The 26,328-nt window shown below is 33.4% G+C and overlaps 1 protein-coding gene across 3 annotated transcripts in view; it reads left to right on the plus strand.

The window, feature by feature from the left end:
• FSTL5 (follistatin like 5) overlaps window positions 1-26,328 on the plus strand; it is an 862,438-nt gene that overhangs the window by 556,273 nt on the left and 279,837 nt on the right. For all 3 annotated transcript variants that reach the window (XM_044680057.1, XM_044680058.1, XM_044680059.1), the window contains exon 6: window positions 24,154-24,320. In XM_044680057.1, the coding sequence (XP_044535992.1) occupies window positions 24,154-24,320 (167 nt within the window). The remainder of the gene's footprint in view (window positions 1-24,153; window positions 24,321-26,328) is intronic.

A 26,328-nucleotide genomic window follows, 5' to 3' on the forward strand; every position in this document is an offset into this window, starting at 1 on the left:
TCCAAAATAATCTGCAAATTATCTTTGTCAAAGTAACTTCATTTCTGACACCTTATTTCATAATTGCTGCCTATGATGAAACTGACTAAATGATGTCCTAGGATGATGAGATTCAAGCTGCAAAGAAGTAAATCCTGAATTTACAATAATAATATAGTATAATAATAAGTAAAAAATGTAATAGCAAAAAATAAAATCTGAAACTTAATTAGTGAAACTATTAATGAGTTAGTTGTTAGTGTAAAGGGGGTATGTTTGTGTATGTCTGTGTGTATTAAAGGAGGAGATTTTCTCTCTTTGCAGAAAATATGCTAATTATAGTAATAATAATACTGTGAATGAGTACTATTTTTATTATATACAGTTATCTCTTCCCCATTGCAGGGTTTAGGGACATGGCACCCTTATAATCTCAAAAATCTGCAGAAAATGTTTTTTGGATTTCAACTTATTTTCAAAAACTTAACTTTTTACTCATTTTAACTTTTTAAAACTTGTGTCTATTTATGGGATTTAAAAAAAGTATAGAGATATTACACGATACACATATTGTATGAATTTCTGAGTTTCTAAACTTTTCCTGTGTCAACTACTGGCTTTTGCTTGTACCCTGTCACTTCTGCAAAAATCCACCCCAAATTCCCATATAATTTCTTAGGCTGACTCATGATATATCAAAGTTGCATCATGATAGGGAAAATCACAATATGGAAGGGATACTTGTAACTTAAAGATCAATGTGATTACAAAAGGAAATGGCAGAGGGACAAAACGCTATAGTTGTGAAAGTTTGGCACTGATAAAATGCTTATCAATACATTGTCTGTGACTGGAACTATGTATCAGAATTTCACCATTATGTTATAAATACAGACTGCAAAGCATCTTGGAGATTCCTTATTTGATCTTAGAGTCATTGGACCATTGGACCACCTACCTGCTAAAGATATAAGAATGATTAATTTTCTATATTTCATCCTCATCCATATCCCCAAGATAACATGAAGCAGGTTGGCACAGCTACAGCAGGATAATTTTATGCAGGGATGACCTTTCTGATGTGATCCTACACTGACCCCCTCGCATAAGTCAAATAAGGCTGAGTCTAACAGTGACCAAGTGAAATCTTCTATAAAAACTTGATTCTAGAAAGGCTGGTGGTCCCCAAGCCATCATCCTGGGAAACATACCTCCTCTTGCTCATCCCCAGAGGAGTTTTCATCTTTTCAAAGTTCAAAAGGAGGGGAAAAAAGGATAAGAACTAGTACATTACTCTTCCTCCATCAGTTTAATATAGGTTCTAACCCCTTTAAAAGCAAGGATGATGAGATGATGATGATGGAAATAAATAAGATTAGAAGAAATTAAAAAACACTGGGAGAAGGTACCTATAGAAGCATTATTTTCCTCTGTGAGAACTTTGTTTCAGGTACATTTCCTATAATAAATCAAGGATTTTACCTGTTCCCCTTGTTGATCATCTTCACTTCTTTCTTTCTACATTTCCTACCCTAGAGTATTCTTTTTGTTGACATATTAAGATTTCTTTTCAAGCCCTTCATAATCTGGTTCCATTTCATCTTTCAAACTTTGTTCCAACCAAAGTGTTGTCCTTTCTCTTCATGTACCATATTCCAGCTCTCCATTTGCCACACCTTCATCAAAGTTTTCAGAATGCCTGGAATGCTCTTCCTTCTTATCTTGGGCTCTTAGAAACCCTAGCTTCCTTCAAGGCTTAGCTCATATGCCTTCTCCTACACACGGCCTTTCTTGACTCCCTCCCTGAAGAAGTTAAATTTCTTTGTCTATTAAATTACTTTATATTTCCCTATCTGAGTTCTTATAATATCTCCTGAGTAGAATGTAAGTTCTTTAAGTCAGTGAATGTTTGATTTTTGTCTTAATATCCTTAAAGTCTAGCACAGTGCTTTGCACATAGTAAGTTTTTAATAAATATTTCCTTTTGGGGGCAGCTGGGTAGCTCAGTGGAGTGAGAGTCAGGCCTAGAGACAGGAGGTCCTAGGTTCAAACCCAGCCTCAGACACTTCCCAGATGTGTGACTCTGGGCAAGTCACTTGACCCCCATTGCCTACCCTTACCACTCTTCTGCCTTGGAGCCAATAGGGTAAGGCTTTAAAATAAACAAACAAACAAACAAACAAACAAATAAATGAACAAACAAATAAACAAACAAATAAATAAATAAATGTTTCCTGAATTATACATTCAAATGTAAGTGATTTCTATGAGTATTCTGCACTTTTTTCATATATATATATCCTTTTGTAATTTCATCAGCTCATGTTTCAGTTATGACTCAGATGATTTTCATATCTATTTATCATTTCCATTTTCTACACATTGTCTTTGTATGTGTATGTATACTTGTTGCATCATCTTATAGACTATAAACTCTTTGAAAGCAGGGATTATTACATTTTTGTCTTAATATGCTCAAAGACTAACACTGCAATTTTCACAGAGTAGACTCTTAATAAATACTCGTTGGTTATTTGATTAGAGTATCAATTTCCTTTCCTATAAAATAAGAATAACAATTGTAGTTTGCCTTATAGTGTCATATTGTACTTATCATTTTTTAATGATATCATTTTTAAAAAATCTTACCTTCTATTATAGAATCAATATTGTGTATTGGTTCCAAGGCAGTAGAGCGATAAGGGCTAGGCAATGGGGATGAAATGACTTGCCCAGGGTCACACAGCTAGGAAGTATCTGAGGCCAGATATGAACCCAGGACCTCCTGTCTCTAGGTCTGGCTCTCAATCCACTGAGTCACCCAGCTGCCCCCAAGGTGAAATCATTTTTTTTAAAATAAGGGCATGACAGCTATTAGTATTAGGGTTATCACTTTCATATGATACAGTATAAAATTAAGGATTTGTGGAGGAAGATTTACCGAGACTAGAAAATTGATTGAATAGATGAGTGGAAGTGAGTTTAGCACCAATGCAGTGTGAAACCTTATATTCCTGAATACATCTTTATAATCAAGGAGGAAAGATGCGATTAAATGCTATCATCAAACGATGCTAATGTCTAATACATAGCCAAGCCCAAATCAGGATAAATCACAATCTTATCAAAGTAAAGTATGAAGAAAAGCCATACATCCTGATAATTGAAGCCCCAAATCCTATTTCTTTACATCTATTGATTCAGAACTGTAAAATTTCTTTCCTTGATTCCTGGAGAATAGTATTTATAGTGCTGTTGTGTTTTTTTTTAACCCCAAGAGACTAATTATAGTTGCACCATTGGAAGACTCCCTCATATCTATGGGATCCCAGATTGTATCATTGTCAAGAAAAATAGGGTATTAAATTCTGACTTGCCAAAATCACGCCTTTATAATTTCAGAATTGCAACCATATGGATACTCTGTCCACTTACATAAAACTTCACTGTCCCATTGCTTCTCACACTGTGAGATATTTGTCTTTGTGTTTTCAAAAATTTCTTCCATAGAAAATCTACCCAGCATGCTGGAACCATGGTTCTTTTGACATTTTGATATAAGTGCATCACCTGGACTGAGTATCTTTGTTCTCTTTCACTACACAACCAACCCATCACCCTTTCAGATTAGATACCTTTATAATAATTCAAAGAATGTATGGCCTTTGATTTTTATTAGATTTTGATCATTAGGCTGTTAGCATCCTACAGTAACTATTGAATCTTCTTTCATAACATTTCCAAGTCCACTAATTTTTAGGGAACTGATGATCACATGATAGGGCAATTAGGATTGTCCCTTAATTCCAGAGTTGTTAAATATCATTAACATTTTATGAATTCCCCTTCTTTTCTACTATAACTTTATCTGAAGACCAATTTTTAGCATAACTCCAAGGAGAGTATACAAGGCAAAGACTGTCAAAATTCAGAAGTGTTCAAACACATAGCACAGTACTAATTACAATAATTGATTCATGAGTTGTGAAATGACTGAACGAGATAAAAATTATTGAACCTATTTTATTGTATAGTGGTGTTAGTGGCAAGCAAAGTAGAGAAATTCCCAGGATCAAAACATCTACCTATAATTTCTATATTTAAAGGTTAGAATGCATCTAAAACTTCTTAAATATGCAAGTGTGTGAAGAGAAAATGATGAAGAGAAAAATATGATTAATTAAACATATCCAAGGGGTTTTTAATCTGTGGTCATTAGAATAGCGGTTTAATTTATTGAGTTTTTTTGGTAAGTTCCAGAATTCAGTATTTGGTTTCTTTGCAATCTTCTGTATTTTATTTTTTATTTGGAAAAAAATGAAAATAAAGGTCTATACCTAGTGAACCTTAGATTGCCAAAGGAGTCCATAACACAAAGAAAACCAAGAAACCTCAGTTTTATATGATTTACTTTAGTATCATACACCAAATTTCCTAGTATCTAAATGGATAGTCACTTAGTGAATAGACGCTTTGTTTGGGGGATTAATTTTTTGTTAATAGCAAATGTGTCCTTTGATTTGAGGATACTTTAAATCATATTTATAGCTATAGGATATGATAAAAAGAGTGCTGGACATGAAGTCAAGAGATATAGCTTTGAATCCTGCCTGACATCAGCTGAGTTACCCTTTACAAGTCATTTAACATCTCAGGGCAGCCATCTCTCCATCTATAAAATGGTCACAATACTTGTAACTATCACTTAATATAACTTAATTCACATTTATATACTATCTTAATTCCTTTCCATTCCATGAAAGTATGAGGTAGGTAGTGTGATATTATTTGGTAATTCTACTTTACACATTTATCATAACAAAAGTACCTTTAAGGAGGAATTGGCCCAAGTGTGAATTTCTAGTGTTGGTGCAATAGATCAGGAATACCTGAGTTCAAATTGAACATCAGACATTTACTATCTATGGTCCTGGACAAATCTCTTAATCTCTGTTTGCCTCAGTTCCTCATCTATAAAATGGGAGTAATAATAGCACCTATCTTTCAGGGTTATTGTGAGGATCAAATGAAAAATTACTTCTAAAAGTGCTTAGCACAGAGCCCATCACATAATAGGAACTATTTCTTCAGTCATTTTCAGTCATGTTCAACTCTGTGGTCCCATTTGAGGTTTTCTTGCCAAATATATTAGAATGGTTAACCATTCCTTCTCCTGTTCCTTTTTTAGATGAAGAAACTGAAGCAAACAGGGTAAAATGACTTACTCAGAGTCACACTCTTACTAAATTTCAAGGAAGACGAGTTTTCCTAAGCTGAGAATTCTAATCAATGTGATTTAATCAATGCTCATTTCTTCTCCTTTCTCCTTACTGTCATCATCAAATTTCTTATGAAAAAGTATTAAACAGAGGAAGCAAATATTAGATTAAATGATCTCTTAACCCAGTGATGGGCAAACTACAACCTGCAGGCCAGATGCAGCCACCTGAAATGTTCTATCTGGCTGCACGAAACTATTCCTAACCTGACAAATACAATGAGTAGGATACAATACAATGAAACTTCAGAAGAGTTGCCTTAGAAGCAGACAGACAGATGAGTTTTGCCTTTCCTTTTGCCTCCTCTTTAAAAAGTTTGTCCATCGCTGTCTTAACCCATATAACAAAAGAAAATAAATTTTAACCTGCAGTGATTTCTTTTAGTCTGTTTATCCAGTTGAACCAAAACTGACCAAAAGGAACATGAGTATAGATTCTCTTTTCCTTTGTATTCAACTCCCAAAAGCTTAGTCAAAATCACAACATTGATTTCTTTTAATCACATTTCACTGTCATGACACCAAGCATTAAAAATGTGGTCTCTAACAGACACAAAGAGTTTTCAATGATGCAGGAAAAGAAACTTAAAAAGAAATCAGTTTCACATTTATCCTAAATATACTTATCTCTCTACTGTCTGGTACCCAAAGAGCATTCTACTTGCTTTTGACAATAATTCATTCAGATTTTTAATGGATTTCTGTGTGTAAAAAAGAATTAATTAAAGTGGTACTTGATACTCTACCATTAAAAAAAGTATTTCATTTGGATTTCCAAAGGGTGGAACTGTGACTACTAGACTATTATCCTCTATCCCCACAGTTACCACTATACCTAGCACAATTCCAGAAACAAGTAGTCACTACATAATACTTGTCCTCTCTTGACATAGGACATTGACATTTTCTTTGGAATCACTTTCATAATTGACCTATCAGAAAATCTGTAACAAGTTTTAAGCAAAGAGGAGTGAATTGAAGTCAGAAAACTGTTACTTCTACACTAACATAGTAAATCTAAGGAATATTTTATCCCTCTATGGAATTCCAAACACCTCACTGAAAATTAAAAAAAATCTGACAGAATGAAACCATCTGGTGATCATCTAATATCTCAGGAGTAAATGTGTGTCCCTGTTGAAGAGAATTATTATTCTAAATAGCCTGAAGGCCCATTTTTATTTTCCAGTCACCATGGAAATTATCACTGAATTCTCCACAGATACCTTCTTGAAAAAGGGCTTTGCATAAGAAACTTTTGAGAGAGAATAGAGTGCAGATGACCTCCAAGGATGTGGAAAACATGCTGAATAGCATTACACATAACAAAACTTCATATTGTTGTCCAAGAGGAGCTAGGTAGAATGCATGAATAAGTTGATCAAGCAAAGCCTATGAATATTCATTCTAGGCTATGGAAAGAGGTTAACCAGGGCAGATTGATTATGGAATAATACTAGCAGTGAAATAATTCATTTATAAAGGGAATTAATATGCTTACCTGAATTTTTTCAAGGCTAAAAGCTTAGCAATTGATTTGACTAATTTAAGGAAACAAAGAAGTGAAGATCTCATCCCCAAAATGCATCTGAAAAATGAGCAAGAGGAATAATGAAGCCATCATCATCTTTACAAGGCAAAGGTGATTTGTCTTGTTCTAAACATAACATCTTAAGGAAATGAATATAGAAAGGCTTGCTCTAATAACTATCTTGGTCACATTATATCTCATTAATAGAAAAACTTGTTTAGCAAGAAGAAAACAAAAAATCTAGGTTTAGAAGCAGGCAATATTCTTCTGAATGAAACTTCAGGGTAATTCTTTAAATATAGCCTAATTTTTAGATGGAGAGATAGATAGATAAATAGATCCATTCACTTATAAACACTAGAATGGGAGGTGGCACAAAAATTACCTTAAGATAATAAAGTTATATGTTAGTATGGGGAGATAAAGTTTATGGTAGGATCACAGAATCTCAGTTTTGGAAGAGAATTCCAGAGCCAACCTTTTTCTCCTATGCTTTAGAATGGATTCCCTCTACAACCTATTCGATAAGTGACCATCCAGCTTTTTCTGAAAAATGCCCAGTAATGAAGACCTCATTTCCTTGAGTATCATGTTATACTTTTAGAATACTATAAGTGTTATCAATGTTTTTCTTAATAGAAAATCAAAATTTGCTTCTTTTCCACATCCACCTGGTGCTCCTTAATTTTGCCTTCTGGAGCCAAGAAAAAGACACATAATTTCCCTGCCATGTGACAGTCCACTTCTCAGGGCTAAATGGACCATTTCTTCATTAGACATCAATCTGATATATCTCTGAAGCTCTTTATCATCTTATTTATTCTTATCAATATCCATTCTAAAATTTGGCATCAATAGCTGAACATAACATTCCAGGTGTGGTCTGGCCAGGGAAAACTAAGCAGATTTGTCAAACCCTATTCTTGAACATGAACCACTAATCTTTTGTGTCTTAGGTCTGATGGGGAAAACAGGGGGAGTTAATTTAAATATTTAACTGGGTTCAGAAGGGTGAGTAGAAGACAGGAATGGACAATAGTGTAGGACCCAATAAGTTAGGGGAAACTGGGTTTAGCTGTTTGTAAATGACAGTTGACAGGAGTGACAGTTAAGGCTTAACTGTCACCCTGCTCCACCTAGACAGGAAGTCTGTGAAACCAGCAAGTAAATGGCAAGTGGGTTTATAAACAAGCTTAATTTAAGGAAACTATAGTCTAAAGATGGGAATTGGGGTTTCTATGCTTCCAGACTATGGGCAAACCACAGGATCAGGGGAGGGACTTGTCTACACTGAACTGAGAACCAAAGCAAGACAGGACCCAGAGAATAGCAGGACTGAAGTGGGAATCCTCACAGCAGAGTCCTGACACACTCCAGCAATGGTACAGCTTTCCCAGGTCTTCAGCCATTCCTCTCTTGTCCTGTAATTTGGAGGTGATTTTTAATGAGGTAAAACTAATATAAACAAACTGCTATGAGAATTCAGAAGATAACTAGTTCTACCTAGGAAGACTCAGGGAAGACTTTGTGTAAAAGGTTCCCTTAGGTCTGGATTTGAAGGTTGGGATTGATTTTAACAAGTAAAAATGGTAAATATGGGGAATGAAGAGCATTATAGGGAAAAGGTTTAGGGATATGAAATGTTCTGTTATGGAAAGAGATGAGAATATGGGCTTGAGAAGGAAGATTCTCACCATTTTTTTTGTCCCTATTTTCTTGTTAATACATTATTACATTGTTACATGAACTTATACCCTATAACTACATTAACTTAATTAGGGGAAGAAGTCTTCCTCTTCCTTTAGAATATACATATTAATATATATTTATATTATGCATATAAATATAAATCCCGAGTGAAGTAACAATAAACACAATGTTAAGTGAAGAATGGAATTAATCATTGAAGATGTCATGGAAATGTTGAGTACTGATCTGGGCCATGGAGGACCTCTGAATTGCATTGACAGGGAAGAGAAGAAGTAGAAAATTATCAGGGTTGCTACATCTAGAGTTAGTGGGTCTGAGCTCAGATTCTGTTAATAACTATTTTTGTGACCTTGGCTAAATCCCTTAACCAGTCTGACTTTAATTTCCTCGTCCATTAAATCAAAGGCTTGGACATAATATTGGGAATCTCCAAGATGACTGTAAAAAGGTTCATATACAGACAGAAAGCTACATAGAAACATCATTTTTGCCAGTTTTTTTCTTTCTTTCTATAAATGTATAGTAGTTGTAGTAGTAATTGTAGTAATTGTACTAGTGATTTCAGGAATTAGTTTTACTTAACTTTATATTTGTTAAATTTTTTTTTAAATATTTTCCCCCAAGTTTTGAGTGAGGGGAGAGATGAGAGGAAGAGAAAATAAAGTTTTGCTATTTTTGTTTGTAAAGACATGTGACCTTTAAGGTCTATACATCTAAAGCTATGATTCCACATTTACACATCATGAGAACATTTGGATAAGAAAGGAACAGAGACAGCCAAGAACCATTTATTTCTGACATAGTCATTTTCCTTTTTCGATTGATAGGCTTGACTTCTTTTTACTAGATAAGTTTTTTTTTTCTTTTTAAGGAATATAGCACAGTTAATGCATAATTGAAAAAAAAGTCTAGATTAGCCATGACAAGGATCTTTTTGGTTAAGTTAATAATATCTCACTCTTTGAAGTTTTAATTTCTAAGATCATATTAGATATAAAGGCTTAACCTGTGTAATAGTTCTTAAAAAGACAGTTTTGAGATAGCTTTTACTTAGATTCATAATAATTGTTTAATCTTGGCAATGTCTTGCTATGGATAATCATAAATATTCATCTATGAAAATTAATATAAATCTATCTCAGCCAAAATTTATTTTTGATCATACTTAATAAATTCTTGATGAAATGTAAAAGTTTCATTGTTTTAAAAAATCATGTGTTATTAAGCAATTCCCCTGGGCCTCTATTCAAAGCTTTTACTTTGTAGTTTGTTCTCCATTGGCATACATTTCAATAGTCATGGTCATTTCTATCTTGCTATAAATCATTAATGTAGGATTTTAGCAATAGACTTTGTCATCCAAATATCAAAGAACATCTTACTCAAATTCAGAGAGCCTCATCATCAGCTCAGCCATGAGAAGATTAAGATTAATATCTTCCTCTACCCACTAATTTATCTGACCCAATTATAATAATAGTTATATCTTTGAGATCATTTAGAATTATTCAGTAATTTTTTTAAAATAAGCATTGGGGTTTGATTCAAGATGCAAAAAATGTGACTTCTCTATAATTTAGAGTCTTTGAAGGCTGCCAGTGACAGTGAGAAGTTAAATTATTTGAAAATTATCACAGACCTATTATATGTGAGAAGTAGTACACAAACTTGTATATTACCAACTCCAAGGTTACTAGGCTATTATGATTAACTGTCTTTACTAGCTACTATGTCCAAAAAGTATATTATCTCATATGTCCAAAAACTAGATGACAGATTGAAATGTAGTGGCCATACGAAATGATGAAATGAAAGGTTACTTGAAGTATTGAGGAAGGTTAAAATATTAATAAAACCTTAAAGATGTCTAGTAAATTTTTGTCACAGGTTTTGCACCTAGAATCAAACATTAATACTGTTAAAAAATTCTTACTTATTTAAGAATATGACTAAATATTCTCCTGACTGAATAATTCCAAATGATCACAAAGATATAACATATTATAATTTGGCCAGAGATAGCTGTATTCATGTGTATGCTTATGCATTTACACATGCATATATCCAAATGGTGCTTTGGGTATAGATAATAGGACATATCAAAAAGGAATTTTATGGAACTTAAAAAATTGTTATGAAAGCATACATCCAAACCACTTAGAAAACTGTCTTCTCATTCACAGATTTTGTTGTTTTGAGAGAATTATAAATATATATTTATATAAAGTTAATATAATTTATAACAAATTTATAAAATAAATCAATCTAGTTTTTACTTCAAGTTCTTAATTTCATGATGAAAAATAACTTGAAATTACTTCTTTTAGATTGGGATTAGACCTTAGTATTGTAATCTATTTCTTAAAATTTATCTCAAAAAGTTCCTAATTTCTGCTTAGTTTAGTAATATATGTAAACCCCTCCCCAAAGAACCACTATGTAGAATTAGTATGGACTCAAAATTACAGGCGATTATTAAGAAATTTAGGTAACACTTAAAGGTAACATTTTTAAAATACTTGAATATACAATCAATTGTCAAGATGTTATATATTTGGAATAAGACATTCATTATGATCATTTTATAAGGAAATGACAACCTGGATCTAGCCTTCTAGAATTTAATAATGTTCATGATAAAATATTGTTATACTACTTACTAGTTGCTGTATGTTTATGGTACTATGCCAACTACTATTAATTTTTGTCTTGAGGCATTTTATTTAAAAACCATCCACTCAATCATTCATCAAATGTTAAGTATGATATATATTGCTAAGCACTAAGTATTGAAATAGGTGGACGGTCTTTATGGTTGTTTCGTAGAGGTGAGATACCAAGGTTATATTAGTAACCCACAGTGATGAGGCCCATCAACACATCATTGGGCCAGTATGCTTAGGCTTATAGATAGATGTACAAAACAGGTCAAGGGTTTATTTTAAACCAAGCTAAGCTGGAAGGGAGGATTAGACAATAAGATATTCTGATCTAATGAGTACTAACTAAACCACCCCCCTTCATAAGACCCCTGCAAAGGAGTGTCTTCAGGTCATCTGGCTACCTACTTTCCTACTCTGGCTGTCTAAGAAATTCCTGGCTACCTAACTACCTGACACTAATAATCCTCCCAGATAATGTTTGGTTAGATTTCATAGTCCTTCAGAGTAGTTAGGCTGATCCTTTATCTCAGGGATCAACCCTCTTCAGGTTAGGCCCAAGATGGATTCAGGCCTTCCCTACAGACAGTTTGCTGGCTTCCTGGCAGAGATCTTCACAGCAGTTGGGAACATTCTCTCAGGATACTGGGACATGAGTAGATCACACATTAGACAGGATTTATCAACTGGACAACAGGATATGTAGCTTTGGCTTCAAGGGGGTAGGAAACAAACCCTTCCTAGGCTTGTAGAGATCCCAAGCAGGAAGAAGTTGTCAGCTTCAGGTTCTCTCAGAAACAGGAAACCAAAAGCCCAGAGTTTTCTCTGTGCCCACTTTTTATAATGTCCCCACATTCCAAAACAGAGCCCATGTAGTTCCTTGCATGCAGTAATGTCCTGCAAACTTCTATCTGTCCAACTTGCTTTCTCTTAACTTTTTACACCCATTCTCACCTTTCCTCATAACAGCATAGACAAAGAAATAATGCTATTGATGACACAATTTTATCTCACACTTTTGAAGGCAGAATGTCACAATGGATAAATAGTTAATCTTGAAGACAGGAAAAACTAAGTTTAAGTCCTTATACATTCATACATATGAGCCCTGTGACCATTGCCAAATCATGTAGCTCTTTAGTTACACTGATAACTATCAAAGACAGTAGGTAATCTTGGAGAAGCTAAGTTTAACTCATGGTTTCTGTATACAGCACCTTGGAAAAATAGATTTACACTTCTTAATGCATGCATTCAAACTTTATTAATCAAAGGAGGTAAACAATAACGCCCTTCTCCCCCAGAGGAAAAACAGTACCTACATGTATCTTAAATGTTCTAATCAACATTGTTCATACTGGAATTACAACAAGTTTCCCTCTCTGCACAAGCAGAGGTCATGTTTCACTTTCCAAGTTTATCACCTGGCAAGTCTCCATCCGTTAGCACTGTTCTAAAAGAGCACTAGATGCTTGAGTCTCAAATATGAGAAAGGTGGGAGTCAGTCCTACTGACATCGCCACAGAAGTAGAACAATGTCTAGAATCTGTGGTGTTTTATTTCTAGTACTACTGAGTAAGGATGTTTCTAAGTCATATACCACATAATTTGACAGATAGTTCACTCCATAAATTCCTGATGAAGTTGTTTCTGGTAATATTAATTACTGGTGGTTCTTATCAGAGAATCCACATGATTGTCAGTTGCTTAAGAATTCATGCATGTATTTTTATACTAACCAGTTTTGGAATAGTTAATCTATTTTTCTATGTATGTAATAATCAGTTCTTTTTATAAAGAGTTGCCATGTTAAGTAATAATGAATTAATAAATCAAATAGCATGATATCATATATCAGATGTAGGAGTGGTTGAGAATAGTAAACTGGACAAATTGATTGAATTCCTTAAATGTGAATATATTTTATATTAAATATCCAGAGCACCATTAAAGGCCACAAGGTAAATCAATTGAGTAACTTTTCCTTTAGCTTCCATTCTTCAGATCTTCTAAGAACAATAGTGTAGAGAAAACTTTGCTCCCCTAATATTATTTGAAAACACTTATGTTTTGTTAATGAGAATGTTGCCACTACATAGTATTCATACATGCTTTTGAGAAGGACAAATAGCTGCTAAAATAAACATATTTCACATGCATATATATACTCATCTACATTAATGAAATCATAAATACAGGACTAACAGAAGTATATGAAGTAAGAGAAGAAATCTTAGCTGAAACCAAAGTAGACTTAAAGGACCATCATGTTTAAGGTAAAACAAAATTTGAAAACTGTGAAAAAAGAGACAGAGATAGGAATAAGTACTAGTTCTGTAACTTAATTCAAATAGGGAAATCCTGGATAAGAAAAGGGAGAAGGAATAGGATAAAGAAAAGCAAATACTTTGCAATTATAATTGTGAAAGCAAATAGGATGAGATAACCTATAAGACAGAAGCAGAGAACAAAATTCATTAGGGACCAAAATCCAAAAATATATTGTATGTAATAGACTCATTTGAAGTACAAAGACACAAGGTTAAAATAAAGGACTGGAACAGGATCTATTTTGCTTTAGCTTATGTACAAAAAGCAAAGGTAGCAATCATGATCTCAGACAAAGCAAAAGCAAAAAGAGATGTAATTGAAAAGATATTCATGGAAAATATATTTTGATAAAATTTGCCATAGATAATGAATATCAAAATATTTTATAACAACTTGCTCTGAGAAAAGTATCATGTTTCAAGTGTATAGTGAACTAGATGGGAGTCACATTTATAAGAATAAGAGTCATTCCCTAATTGATAAATGGTGAAAATATATGATCAGGCAGACTTCAAAAGTATCCATATGAAATTTTAAAATGCTTTAAAACACTATTGATTAGAAAAAGGCAAGTTAAAATAACTCTGAGGTACTATATCTCACCTATCAGAAATGGCAAATGCTGGAGGGGATGAAAAGAAATAGTTACAACAAATTGTTGGTAGAATAGTGAACGGGTCCAGCCATTCTGGAGAACAATCTAGAACCCTGATGGCAAACCTATGACTCGCGTGTCAGCACCATTTTAGATGACACGTGGTTGCATACAGGGAAGAAAACATTTACTATAATGTAGTATAGACACTCTGTGCCAGAGGTCTGCAGGCCAAAACAACTGTCACTAAGCAGGTAAGTTAAATAATTAGTTTTTGGTTTATTAAATACAGTTATATATTATACTTATACATTTTTGTTATTCAAACTATAAATATTGTGAAATTATGTTTCTTTTTTCTTGAAGTGACACACCACCTGAGTTATGCATGGTGTTTTGGTGAATTTTGACACACCAAACTCAAAAGGTAGCTCATCACTGATCCAGAAATATGCTCAAAAGAGTAAAAAACAGCATATCCCCTGCTCCAGGGATATCATTACTAGGCCTATACTCAAAGAGATCAAAGGAAAAGGAAAAACACTTATAAGTATAAAATATTTTAGCAGTTCTTTTTTTTTAAACCCTTACCTTCCATCTTGGAGTCAATACTGAGTATTGGCTCCAAGGCAGAAGAGTGGTAAGGGTAGGCAATGGGGGTCAAGCGACTTGCCCAGGGTCACACAGCTGGGAAGTGTCTGAGACCAGATTTGAACCTAGGACCTCCTGTCTCTAGGCCTGACTCTCAATCTAATGAGCTACCCAGCTTCCTCCTTAGTAGTTCTTTTTTGTGGTAGCAAAGAATTAAAAACTGAGGGGCTTTTCATTAATTGGGGAATGACTCGATGAGTTGAGGTATATGATTGTGACGCAGTACTGTTGTGCTATAAGAAATGATGAGGGGGAAGGTCTCAAGAGAAAAAGAAAACATGACAATATCTTAATGAAGTGATTCAAAATGAAATGAGAAGGAAGACCATTGTTCCCAGTTAACTAAAACACTAATGTTGTAGTAATGATCAGCAATGAAAGGCTTAGCTCCTCTGGTCAACACAATGATACAAGGCAGTTCCAAAGAATTCATGATGTAAAAAATGCTGTCCACCTACAGAGAAAGAACTGATTAACTCAGTGTGAATTGAAGTACACTTTTCTTGCTTTTATGCCTTTAACTATTATGAAAATATATTTTTCATAATTTCACATAAATAATTGATATTGTATTGTTTGCCTTCTCAGTGGATGGTAAAGGGTAGGAGGGAAGGAGAAAGCAGCAAACCTAAAAATAAAAGAATGTAAAAAATAAATAAATAGCAATTAAAAAAAAAACAAAGAAAATGTTTTAAAAAGATATTCCTGGAAGTCTTACTTTCTCTGCAGCTTACAACTTGAGAGTTTATTAGAACACCAAGATGTCCAGTGACTCCCCTAGGGCCAAGTACTTACCTGTGCACCACTGATACAATCAATGAGTCAAAGGTATGATTTGAAACAAATCTTCCAGGATTTGATCCCACTTCTCAATCCCTTATGTAAGACTATCTCCCATATAAATGAAGTATAAGAAAATATGAGTGCCTAAAATATTGGCATTCATAGAATTACAGGACAAATAGAAGTAAATTATCACTGTATAAGATACTTATTATTGCAACATCTAGACAAACAGCAACATGAATGAAGTGGAGAAAATTGAGTAACAGATCTTGTAATAAGATTATGGCTGCAGTCTTGGTCTTCTTAATTAATAATTATATGACCTAAAAAGGTTATTCAGCCTTTTTAGGATTCAGATAATTTATTGTAGAATTATCACATCATTATTAAGTCAGATGTCTTGTGGAATTTGGACATAAATACCATTAAAAATCAGATTAAGTTGAGTGATAAATGTATGTAGGAATTTCCACAGGCTTCTGAAGTTTAAACTAATCAGAAATAACCTGTGTTCAAGTCACCATTTATCTTTAATTTGGACTTCAAATTAGCCAGCCTCCAAAATAGTTTAAAACCTATGGCAAATACATCTCTGTTTTAGCTTTTACAATCAGCCAGTCATTGACAAGTTTAGTTCTATCGTTATATCTGTTAGAGAATGTCAGTTTACTTTACCACTTTCTCTTGAAGTATTTCTTTGGACGAAAATTTTTAAACCTATACTTTACAAATATAATTTTAAAAATGATAGGTAACAAATAATACATATATCAAAACCTTCTCTTCATGGCACCTTTCAGTAAATCATTTCTCTAAAATTTAAGATCAATAAAGAATATAATTTGTCAATATCTTTTCATAACTTTTATCAAAGAAGCAATCAATATATCAGTAGTACTGTGGTTCACTCAGTAGTACAATCTATATAGGATGAAAATTATAAATCCACCCAAGAGCTATGATGTGTGCTGAATATTGTCAAAAACATCTTGTTAATAAGAATTGGATAAACAGATATAATAAATATGACCAGAAATCGAGGTGGGCAATCGTGTAGCAAGAACAGAGACAACTATGTGAAGTTCTCATATGTTTCTGCTGTTAAAAGATCCAGATGAAGATTCTAAAGAGAATGATTTAGACCCTCACATGTGATTTTATGGTTAATTATTGATTAAGACATGTAGCCCAATTAGAGTGAGTACTTTCATCATTAAGCTCACACACCTACTTGAGTTTTCTTCAATGAAGAAATATATGTATTTTCTACATTGCTTTTTTAAAAAGATCAAAATAATTACTGCATACAAAGAATTGTATAAGTATAAATCATTTTGCATTCATATTATTAACAAATATGGACACTAACAGGCTAAAGGAATTATTATTACTTTTTTGAAAGGGTGGATGAATAGAGCTCATCACTGGAAGGAGTATCTGCTGTAATGAGCTCACTGAACCATGGAAGTATGAATATTTTTTAATTTTATTTTTTAGAAAAATATTTTCCATGGTTACATCATTCATGTTGTTACTCTCTTCCCCCACTTCAGCCCCCACTCCTCAACTGACGCACATTTCCACTGGTTTCTTCATGTGTCATCAATCATGACCTATTTCTATATTATTGATAGTTGTACTAGGGTGGTCGTTTAGAGTTTTCTTCCCAAATCAAGTTTGCATCAAATCATGTGTTCAAGCACATTACATTCTATTTTACCACAGTGTATCAGTCTCTGTGTACAATGTTCTTCTGGCTCTGCTTCTTTCACTCTGCATCAATTCCTGGAGGTCTTTCCAGTTCACATGGAATTCCTCCAGTTCTTTATTCCTTTGAGCACAATAGTATTCCATCACCACCAGATACCACAATTTGTTCAGCCAATTCCCCAATTGAAGGGCATATCCTTGTTTTCCAGTTTTTTACCACCACAAAGAGTTCAGCTAAAAATATTTTTGTATGTCTTTTTTCCCTATAATCTCTTTGGGGTACAAAACCAGCAATGGTATGGCTAGATCAAAGGGCAGGCAGTCTTTTAGCACTCTTTGCAAATAGTTCCAAATTGCCATCCAGAATGGTTGGATCAGTTCACAACTCTACCACCAATGCATTAATGTCCCAATTTTGCCACATACTCTCCAACATTCATTACTCTCCCTTGTCATTTTAGCCAATCTTCTAGGTCTGAGGTGATACCTCCAAGATGGTTTTTTTTTAATTTTTTTTTTATTTTAAACCCTTAACTTCTGTGTATTGACTTATAGGTGGAAGAGTGGTAAGGGTAGGCAATGGGGGTCAAGTGACTTGCCCAGGGTCACGCAGCTGGGAAGTGTCTGAGGCCAGATTTGAACCTAGGACCTCCTGTCTCTAGGCTTGGCTCTCAATCCACTGAGCTACCCAGCTGCCCCCCTCCAAGATTTTTTGATTTGCATTTCTCTAATTATTAGAGATTTAGAACACTTTCTCATGTGCTTATTGATAATTTTGATTTTTTTATCTGAAAATTGCCTATTCATGTTCATTGAAATTTATCGATTGGGGATGGCTTGATTTTTTGTAAAATTGATTTAGCTCCTTTGATATTTGAGCAATTAGGACTTTTTCAGAGTTTTTTGTTATGAAGTTTTTTTCCCCCAGTTTGTTGTTTCCCTTCTGATTTTGGTTACATTGTTTTTGTTTGTATAAAAACATTTTAATTTAATGTAATCGAAATTATTTATTTTACATTTTGTAATTTTTTCTAACTCTTGTTTGGTTTTAAAATCTTTCCTTTCCCATAGATCTGACAAGTATACTATTCTGTGTTTGCCTAATTTTCTTATAGTTTCCTTCTTTATATTCAAGTCATTTATCCATTCTGAATTTATCTTGGTGTAGGGTGTAAGATGTTGATCTAAACCTAAAGTCTCCCATATTGTTTTCCAATTTTCCCTGCAGTTTTTGTCAAGTAGTGAATTTTTGTCCAAAAAGTTGGGCTCTTTGGGTTTGTCATAGACTGTCTTGCTGACGTCACTTACCCCAAGTCTAAACCTCCCTTCTGTCTCTTAACCAGTACCATATTGTTTTGATGACCACTACTTTATACTATAGTTTAATATCTGGTACTGCTAGGCCACCTTCCTTCACATTTTTTTCAATTATTTCCCTTGATATTCTTGATCTTTTGTTCTTCCAAATGAACTTTTTTATAGTGTTTTTCTAATTCAATAAAAAAGTTTCTTGGTAGCTTGATAGGTATGGCACTAAATAAGTAAATTAATTTGGGTAGAATGGTCATTTTTATTATGTTAGCTCATCCTACCCATGAGCAATCAATGTTTTTCCAATTGTTTAGATCTAGTTTTAATTGTTTGGAAAGTGTTTTGTAGTTGTTTTCATATAATTGCTGTGTTTGTTTTGGTAGATAGACTCCTAAGTATTTTATATTGTCTAGAGTGATTTTAAATGGTGTTTCTCTTTCTACCTCTTGCTGCTGTGATGTGTTGGAAATGTATAGAATGCTGATGATTTATATGCATTTATTTTGTATCTTGCAACTTTGTCAAACTTGTTGATTATTTCTACTAGCTTTTTAGCTGATTCTCTAGGATTTTTTAAGTAGATCATCATATCATCTGCAAAGAGTAATAGTTTGGTCTCCTCCTTGCCTATTTAAATACCTTCAATGTCTTTTTATTCTCTAATTGCTCCTCTAGGGTTTCTAGTACAATGTTAAATAATAGAGGTGATACTGGGCATCCTTGCTTCACTCCTCATCTTATTGGGAAGGCTTCAAATTTAGTCACATTGCATATGATGCTTGTTGATAGTTGTAGATATATATTGTTTATTATTTTTAGGAAAGGTCCTTCTATTCCTATACTTTCTAGTGTTTTCAATAGGAATGGGTATTATATTTTATCAGAGGCTTTTTCAGCATCTATTGAGATAATCATGTGATTTTTGTTTGTTAGCTTGTCAATATGGTCAATTATGAGGATGGTTTTCCTAATGTTGAACCATCCTTGCATTCCTGGTATAAATCTCACCAGATGATGATGGATAACCCTCAAGTTCACCTGCTGGAGTCTTTTTGCTATTATTCTATTTATGATTTTTGCATTTATGTTCATTAGGGAGATTAGTCTGTACTTTTCTTTCTCTGTTTTTGGTCTACCTGGTTTTGGAATCAGTACCATATTAGAGTCATAAAAGGAATTGGGTAGGACTCCTTCTTTGCTTATTATGTCAAATAATTTGTATAGTATTGGGATTAGGTTTTCTTTGAATGTCTGATAGAATTGACTTGTGAATCCGTCAGGCCTTGGCAATTTTTTCTTAGGGATTTCTTTGATGGCTTGTTCAATTTCTTTTTTCTGATATTGGATTATTTAAGTATTCAATTCCTTCTGCTGTTAATCTAGGCTATTTATATTTTTGTAAATATTCATCCATATCACCTAGATTTCTATATTTATTGTCATGTAATTGGGCAGAATAGTTTTTAATGATTGCCTTAATTTCCTCTTCATTAGAGCTGAGGTCTCCCTTTTCATCTTTGATACTGTTTATTTGGTTTTCTTCTTTCCTTTTTTACTAGATTGACCAATACTTTGTCTATTTTATCTGTTTTTTTCAAAATACCAGTTTCTAGTCTTATTTATTAATTCAATAGTTCTTTTACTTTCAACTTTATTAATTTCTCCTTTGATTTTTAGTATTTCTAGTTTAGTTTTCATCTAGGAATTTTTAATTTGTTTGTTTTCTAGTTTTTTTAAGTTGCATGCCCAATTCATTAACTTCTCCCCTCCCTAATTTGTTAATATACGCCCTCAGTGATATAAATTTTCCCTGTAGAACTGTTTTGGCTACATCCTATAAGTTTTGGTAAGAAGTCTCATTATTGTCATTATCTTCAATTAAATTATTATTTTTATGATTTGTTCTTTCACTAACTTATTTTGGAGAATCATATTATTTAATTTCCAATTAGTTTTTGGTTTACCTCTCCATGTATTCTTGCTAATAACTATTTTTATTGCATTATGATCTGATACAGTTGCATTTATTATTTCTGCTTTTTGCATTTGTTTACCATGTTTCTATGCCTTATTACATGCTCAATTTTTGTGAATGTTTCATGTGCTGCTTAAAAGAAGGTGTATTCCTATTATTCCTATTTATTTTTCTCCATATATCTATTAAGTCTAAATTTTTTATTATTTCATTCACCTTTCTTATCTCTTTCTTATTTATTTTTTGATTTGATTTATCTTGATCTGATAGGGGAAGGTTGAGGTCACCCAGTAGTATAGTTTTGCTATCTATTTCATTCTTGAGCTCCACTAGCTTCTCATTTAGAAATTTGGATTCTATACTGTTTGTTGCATATGTGTTGAGTACTGATATTTCTTCATTATTTATACTGCCTTTTATTAGGATGCAATTACTTTCCTTATCTCTTTTAACCAGATCTATTTTTACTTTGGCTCTGTCAGAAATCATGATTGCAACTCCTGCCTTCTTTTTCTCAGTTGAAGCCCAATAGGTTTTGCTCTAGCCTTTTATTTTTATTCTATGTATATCTGCCTTTCTCATGTGTGTTTTTTGTAGACAACATATGGTAGGATTTTGGTTTCTAATCCAGTCTGCTATTTACTTCCATTTTATGGGCAAGTTCATCCCATTCACATTCAGAGTTATAATTATCAACTTTGTATTCATAGAAATTTTGATTCTTTCTCCTTCTCCTGGCCTTTCTTATTTCACTATTTCCTTCTATACCAGTGTTTTGTTTTTAATCAGGTCCCCTGATCCCCTCCATTATCGTACTTCCCTTTCTACCCTCTCTCTTCTTATTCTCCTCTTATTCTTCTTTAGGGTCTTTTTAAGCTACCCTCCACACCCTCTCCCTTCCTAGTGTTGCTTCCCTCTGCACCAGTCCTTTTGTTACCCTTCTATGTCTCTATAGGGCAAGAATTAATTCTCTGCCCCAATGGATCTGATTATTCTTCCCTCTTTAAGTTGATTTCAATGCACTTAAGTATTAAGTATTTCTTCTCTCCAACCTTTTTACCCTTCCAGTGTATTGATCTTTTCTCCTGTTTGCCCCATGTGTTTCTTTATGGAATATAAATTTACTCCATTTTGTCTGTTTTCCCATTTTTCTTAATATTATCTCCTTTTTTCTCTTGTTTTGTATTTATTTATACATACATATATATCTTGACATTTCATCCTATACAGTTTATTACTGTTCCCTCTAATTAAATTTCTTCTGTTACCTTGTTGATAATATTTTTTTAAATATCTACCAATATCTTCTTTTCTTCTAGGGATACAAATCAATTGAACTTATTGCGTCCCTTAAAGAAAATATTCCCTCCCCCCTTAGTTACCTTATGGTGATTCTCTTGAGTTCTGTGTTTGGGCAGCAAATTCTCTGTATAAGTCTGGTTTTTTCTTTATAAATCTTTGAAGTCCTCAATTTTATTGAATCACCATACTTTCCCTTGCAAAAATATAGTCAGTTTTCCTGGATAGTTGATTTTTGATTGTAAACCCTGTTCTCTTGCTTTCTGGAATATTATATTCCATGCTTTCCAGACCTTCAATGTAGAGGAATCATTTTGAACCAAAAATGCTATTGTAAAGCCATAGTAGATGTGTTCTTTAGCTGAACAGTGAAAGAAAATATGAAAAGTCTTATGTTGAAACTTTAAGCTTTGGGTTTGGAAATTAGAATGTCAAAAGATATGATGAGAGAAAGGGACCAAAAAAGAATATAATGAGCTATATACAGAGATTATGTCAAGGACTAATGTTTAATCATATATATCTCTTGGCAGGAGTGAAAGGGAGGAAAGATTAGGAAAAGGATGCAAAATGGAACAGGAAATTAATAAACTATGGGATGTCTGTCATCCAGGGTAGTTTTGCCTCATTTGAATGAAATTAAATATTAATATTAGTATTTTGAATGAAATTTATTTATAAATTTAATTTATATGAAATATAACTCTAAAATACCAAATGGATCTATAAATGCATTGAAGTTTTATATTCCCTTCTTAAAGAAGAGTGCACACCAGTCAATATAAAGTTCTTCCTTAGAATGACAAAGCCATCTAGGTACTCCTATTCTCTAATGACATTTTGAAGTTGCATCAAGTCCCAAAATATTATAGAATCTCCTAGAAGAAGTTCCAAGTCACCCAAAAAAGTCTAGCCTTAACAGGTAAAACAAGCAAACAATATCCGGTATGACAAGAATCTTTATAGCCTAGACTATGACATGAAAATAGATGAAGTTTATTTATCTGATTTATTTGTGTATGAGTGTGTGTGTGTGAGTGTGTGTGTGTGTGTGTGTGTGTGTGTGTGTGTGTGTGTTGGCTATATATTGCCAAGTGAGCAAGATGGACTCATAATTATTGGACTTATTCCAGATTTCTTCCTAAAATAGTGACTTGTTTGTAATGCCAATATTTTACTGGCATTAGTGATGTTCAACTCAAAATAATTGAATAATTCACTCTTCAGAGAAGTAAATATGATTATCAATGAGTTTTCAGTGGAAAGGAATATGGCAAATATAAGCATGCTATGATACATGTATACATCTAATTATGAAAGTAAACTCGAGTAAGGATATAATCAAAGAAAAATAAGATAGACCATTTATGTTGTAAGAGAGAAGGTTAAGCAATGGGCAGCCCAGCAGTTATACTGGTTTTTTTCTCTATGTCAAGAAAAATAAGGAAGGATCAAACATGTTAGGTGAAACATTTATGGGAAGACATGGGGGGGAAATGGCATAATATGTGTAGGCAAGGATTAACAAAGGGAATATTTACTTCAATCAGATCACATATTCATTTGAGTATTGTCTCTTGAAAACAACATTATCTGTGTTTTTTCCTATAGATTTTCTTATCCCAACAAAGAGAACCCAGAATTACATTCCTTTAAAAAATAGCACTATGGAACCCTATTACTGAGAAAAGATCACACTGGAAGAAAAAACATATGCTAACTGTTATGGAGTTATACAAATTTTGGAATAGTGGGACTTTCTCAAAATTGACTGAAATACAGTAGAGCCAAATAGCTAACTTTAATGACTATTTGGTGAATAAAATCCATCTTCTTTTTTTGATTTCCCAAATACCTTTTATTCCTTTCAAGTCGATTTGTGTTTCCCAGCATCATGAGCATTTTATTCACTCACTTGTAGCAATATTCACTAAGCCAGCCAGAAATGATCTCACCTTATCTACAATATAAATCTAGCAGTGAATAAACAACATCATTTGATTTCAATGTAGATAATACACTAACATGTCGATTTGGCAGCTAAATAATTTATGTCTCTATTGAGTACAATCTGTCAGCTTATTATAACTCTATATATCTGAAATTCATTTCTTGTTGGCTAGTTCTCTGCTTCATGATGAAGTTTGTCAATCAATTAAATTACAATGTCATACTGACCTTTGTTGGAAGCAGTCTACTATTTCTATATTTCATTTGAAACCTTTCCCCTTTGATTCAAATTAAGATGCTTAATTGCTAGTATTCATAAACTCTGTTCAAATTAACCTCGTAAAACCACATATTCATTAACACTGCCAACACTACATATTTTTACAGAGGTTATCCAACTGAGTCTGCCTGAAGATCAGAAAGTGAGCATCACAACAGCAACAGTTGGACAGAGTGCTGTTCTAACCTGTGCTATTCAGGGAGCCCTGAGACCTCCCATCATCTGGAAGCGTAATCATGTGGTTCTAAATAACTTAGATTTGGAAGACATCAATGTAAGTATAAAGAAAAAAAAGAGGATATTACGTTATGTAATATAATGTTATTCCAATATTGACCTTAATACTCTTGGGGAGTTTAATGCTAGTTGGCTATGTGCCAAATTGATAAGAGATTTTCTTTTCTTAATTTATGAGTCACATCCTTTACATTATTCTTTGAAAGTGATGATGTGATTTTTAAAAAAATTCTCTGGCTATTTTGTGGTTTCATTATTCTTTATAAAAGAGTAGCATAGCTGATCAGTTTTATTGAAAAATGTCACTAAAACGGTTCTATATGAGTTTTATTTAGGAGTTATTATATAAAAGCAACTTTCTATTCATTTCAGAGAAGAACTTAATGAAAATAAAGATAGGTTTTCCCTTTAAATGCCTTATGATCTAATCAAAAATATTTTGTTACTTCATGCATTAGAATCAGGAAGTCCGGGGGATCAACTTCAGTCTCTTTGTATTTGGCAGATCTTAAAGGTATCTTTAAAACTATAGAAAAGCCAAGTTTAGTTAAATGATTCTTACTATAGGACCCTCATTGAACCAGCATCTTGAAGAGGTGAGATGTTACACACATTCCATTCCCTAGGAAATGCCCAGGACCAGGAGTAAATTGTGATATGTATTTCCTCTACTCCTGGACATTACTATAAAAATTAAGTCATATTAAAATGCATGTCTGAGGAAACCTTGAAGATTAAAAATAAGTTAGAAAAGCAAAGTAAACAGGAGCAATTTCAGCTTTACTTCTAAGTGGTTGTAGGGATTTTATGAGTTTGTTGGGCTACATATGAGATTCATGCCATATTTTACCATTAGCTGGCAGAATTACTGCCTTCTAGATCACTGATTGACTCAGTGAGTCACTGCCTAAGCAACAATGTAAGCTTGTTATCCTTATTTACCATATTCTAAGAACACCTAATTAGCCTATCAACAGCTTACCTACTTTAAATAACAAAAATTAGAAGAAAAAAACAACTTAAGAAAATCTACTGAATCACATGCTTACCTCCTTTTCCCTTCCCCATGCAAACAGAACCAGTAAGCTTTATCTTTTTTTTTTGACAAGTATTCCTTTATTTAGAATATTTTCCCGTTTTACATGATTAATGATCCTCAGCCACCCCCTTTTTTCCTTCCTCTTCTCCCAGAGCTGATAAGCAGTTGCGCTGGGTTATTATACATGTATCATTATTCAAAACCTATAAACATGTTATTCTTATTTGCAACAGAGTGATCTTTTAACATCAAAACCCTAATCATATCCCCATCGAACCACGTGATCGATCATATATTTTGCTTCTGTGTTTCTGTTCCCACAGTTCTTTCTCTGGATGTGGATAGTGTTCTTTCTCTTAAGTTCCTCCATATTGTCCAGGGTCACTGCATTTCTGCCAATAGAAAAGTCTATTACATTTGATTCTGCCATGATAGTATCAGTCTTTGTGTACAATTTTCTCCTGGTTCTGCTTCTTTTGCTCTGAATCAATTCCTGGAGGTTGTTCCAGTTCACATGGAATTCCTCCAGTTCATTATTCCTTTCAGCACAATAGTATTCCATAACCATCAGAAACCACAATTTGTTCAACCATTCCCAATTGATGGACACCATTCATTTTCCAATTTTTTTTGCCACCACAAAGAGCAAGGCTATAAATATTTTTGTACAAATCTTTTTCCTTTTTATCTCTTTTGTGTACAAACCCAGCAGTGGTATGGCTCGATCAAAGGGCAAGCGTTCATTTAAAGCCCTTTGTGCATAAATCCAAACTGCTCTCCAGAATAGTTGGACTAATTCACAACTCCATCAGCAGTGTATTAATGTCCCAATTTTGCCACATCCCCTCCAGTATTTATCACTTTCCTTTGCTGCTGTATTGCCCAGTCTGGTTCCTCAGAATTGTTTTAATTTGCATTTCTCTAATTAGGAGTGATTTAGAACACTTCTTTCATGCCCTTATTGATAGTTTTGATTTCATGCTGTGAAAACTGCCTATTCCTGTCC

This window comes from Gracilinanus agilis, chromosome 6 (genome assembly GCF_016433145.1).
Source record: "Gracilinanus agilis isolate LMUSP501 chromosome 6, AgileGrace, whole genome shotgun sequence".
In the NCBI taxonomy this organism is placed as follows: domain Eukaryota; kingdom Metazoa; phylum Chordata; class Mammalia; order Didelphimorphia; family Didelphidae; genus Gracilinanus; species Gracilinanus agilis.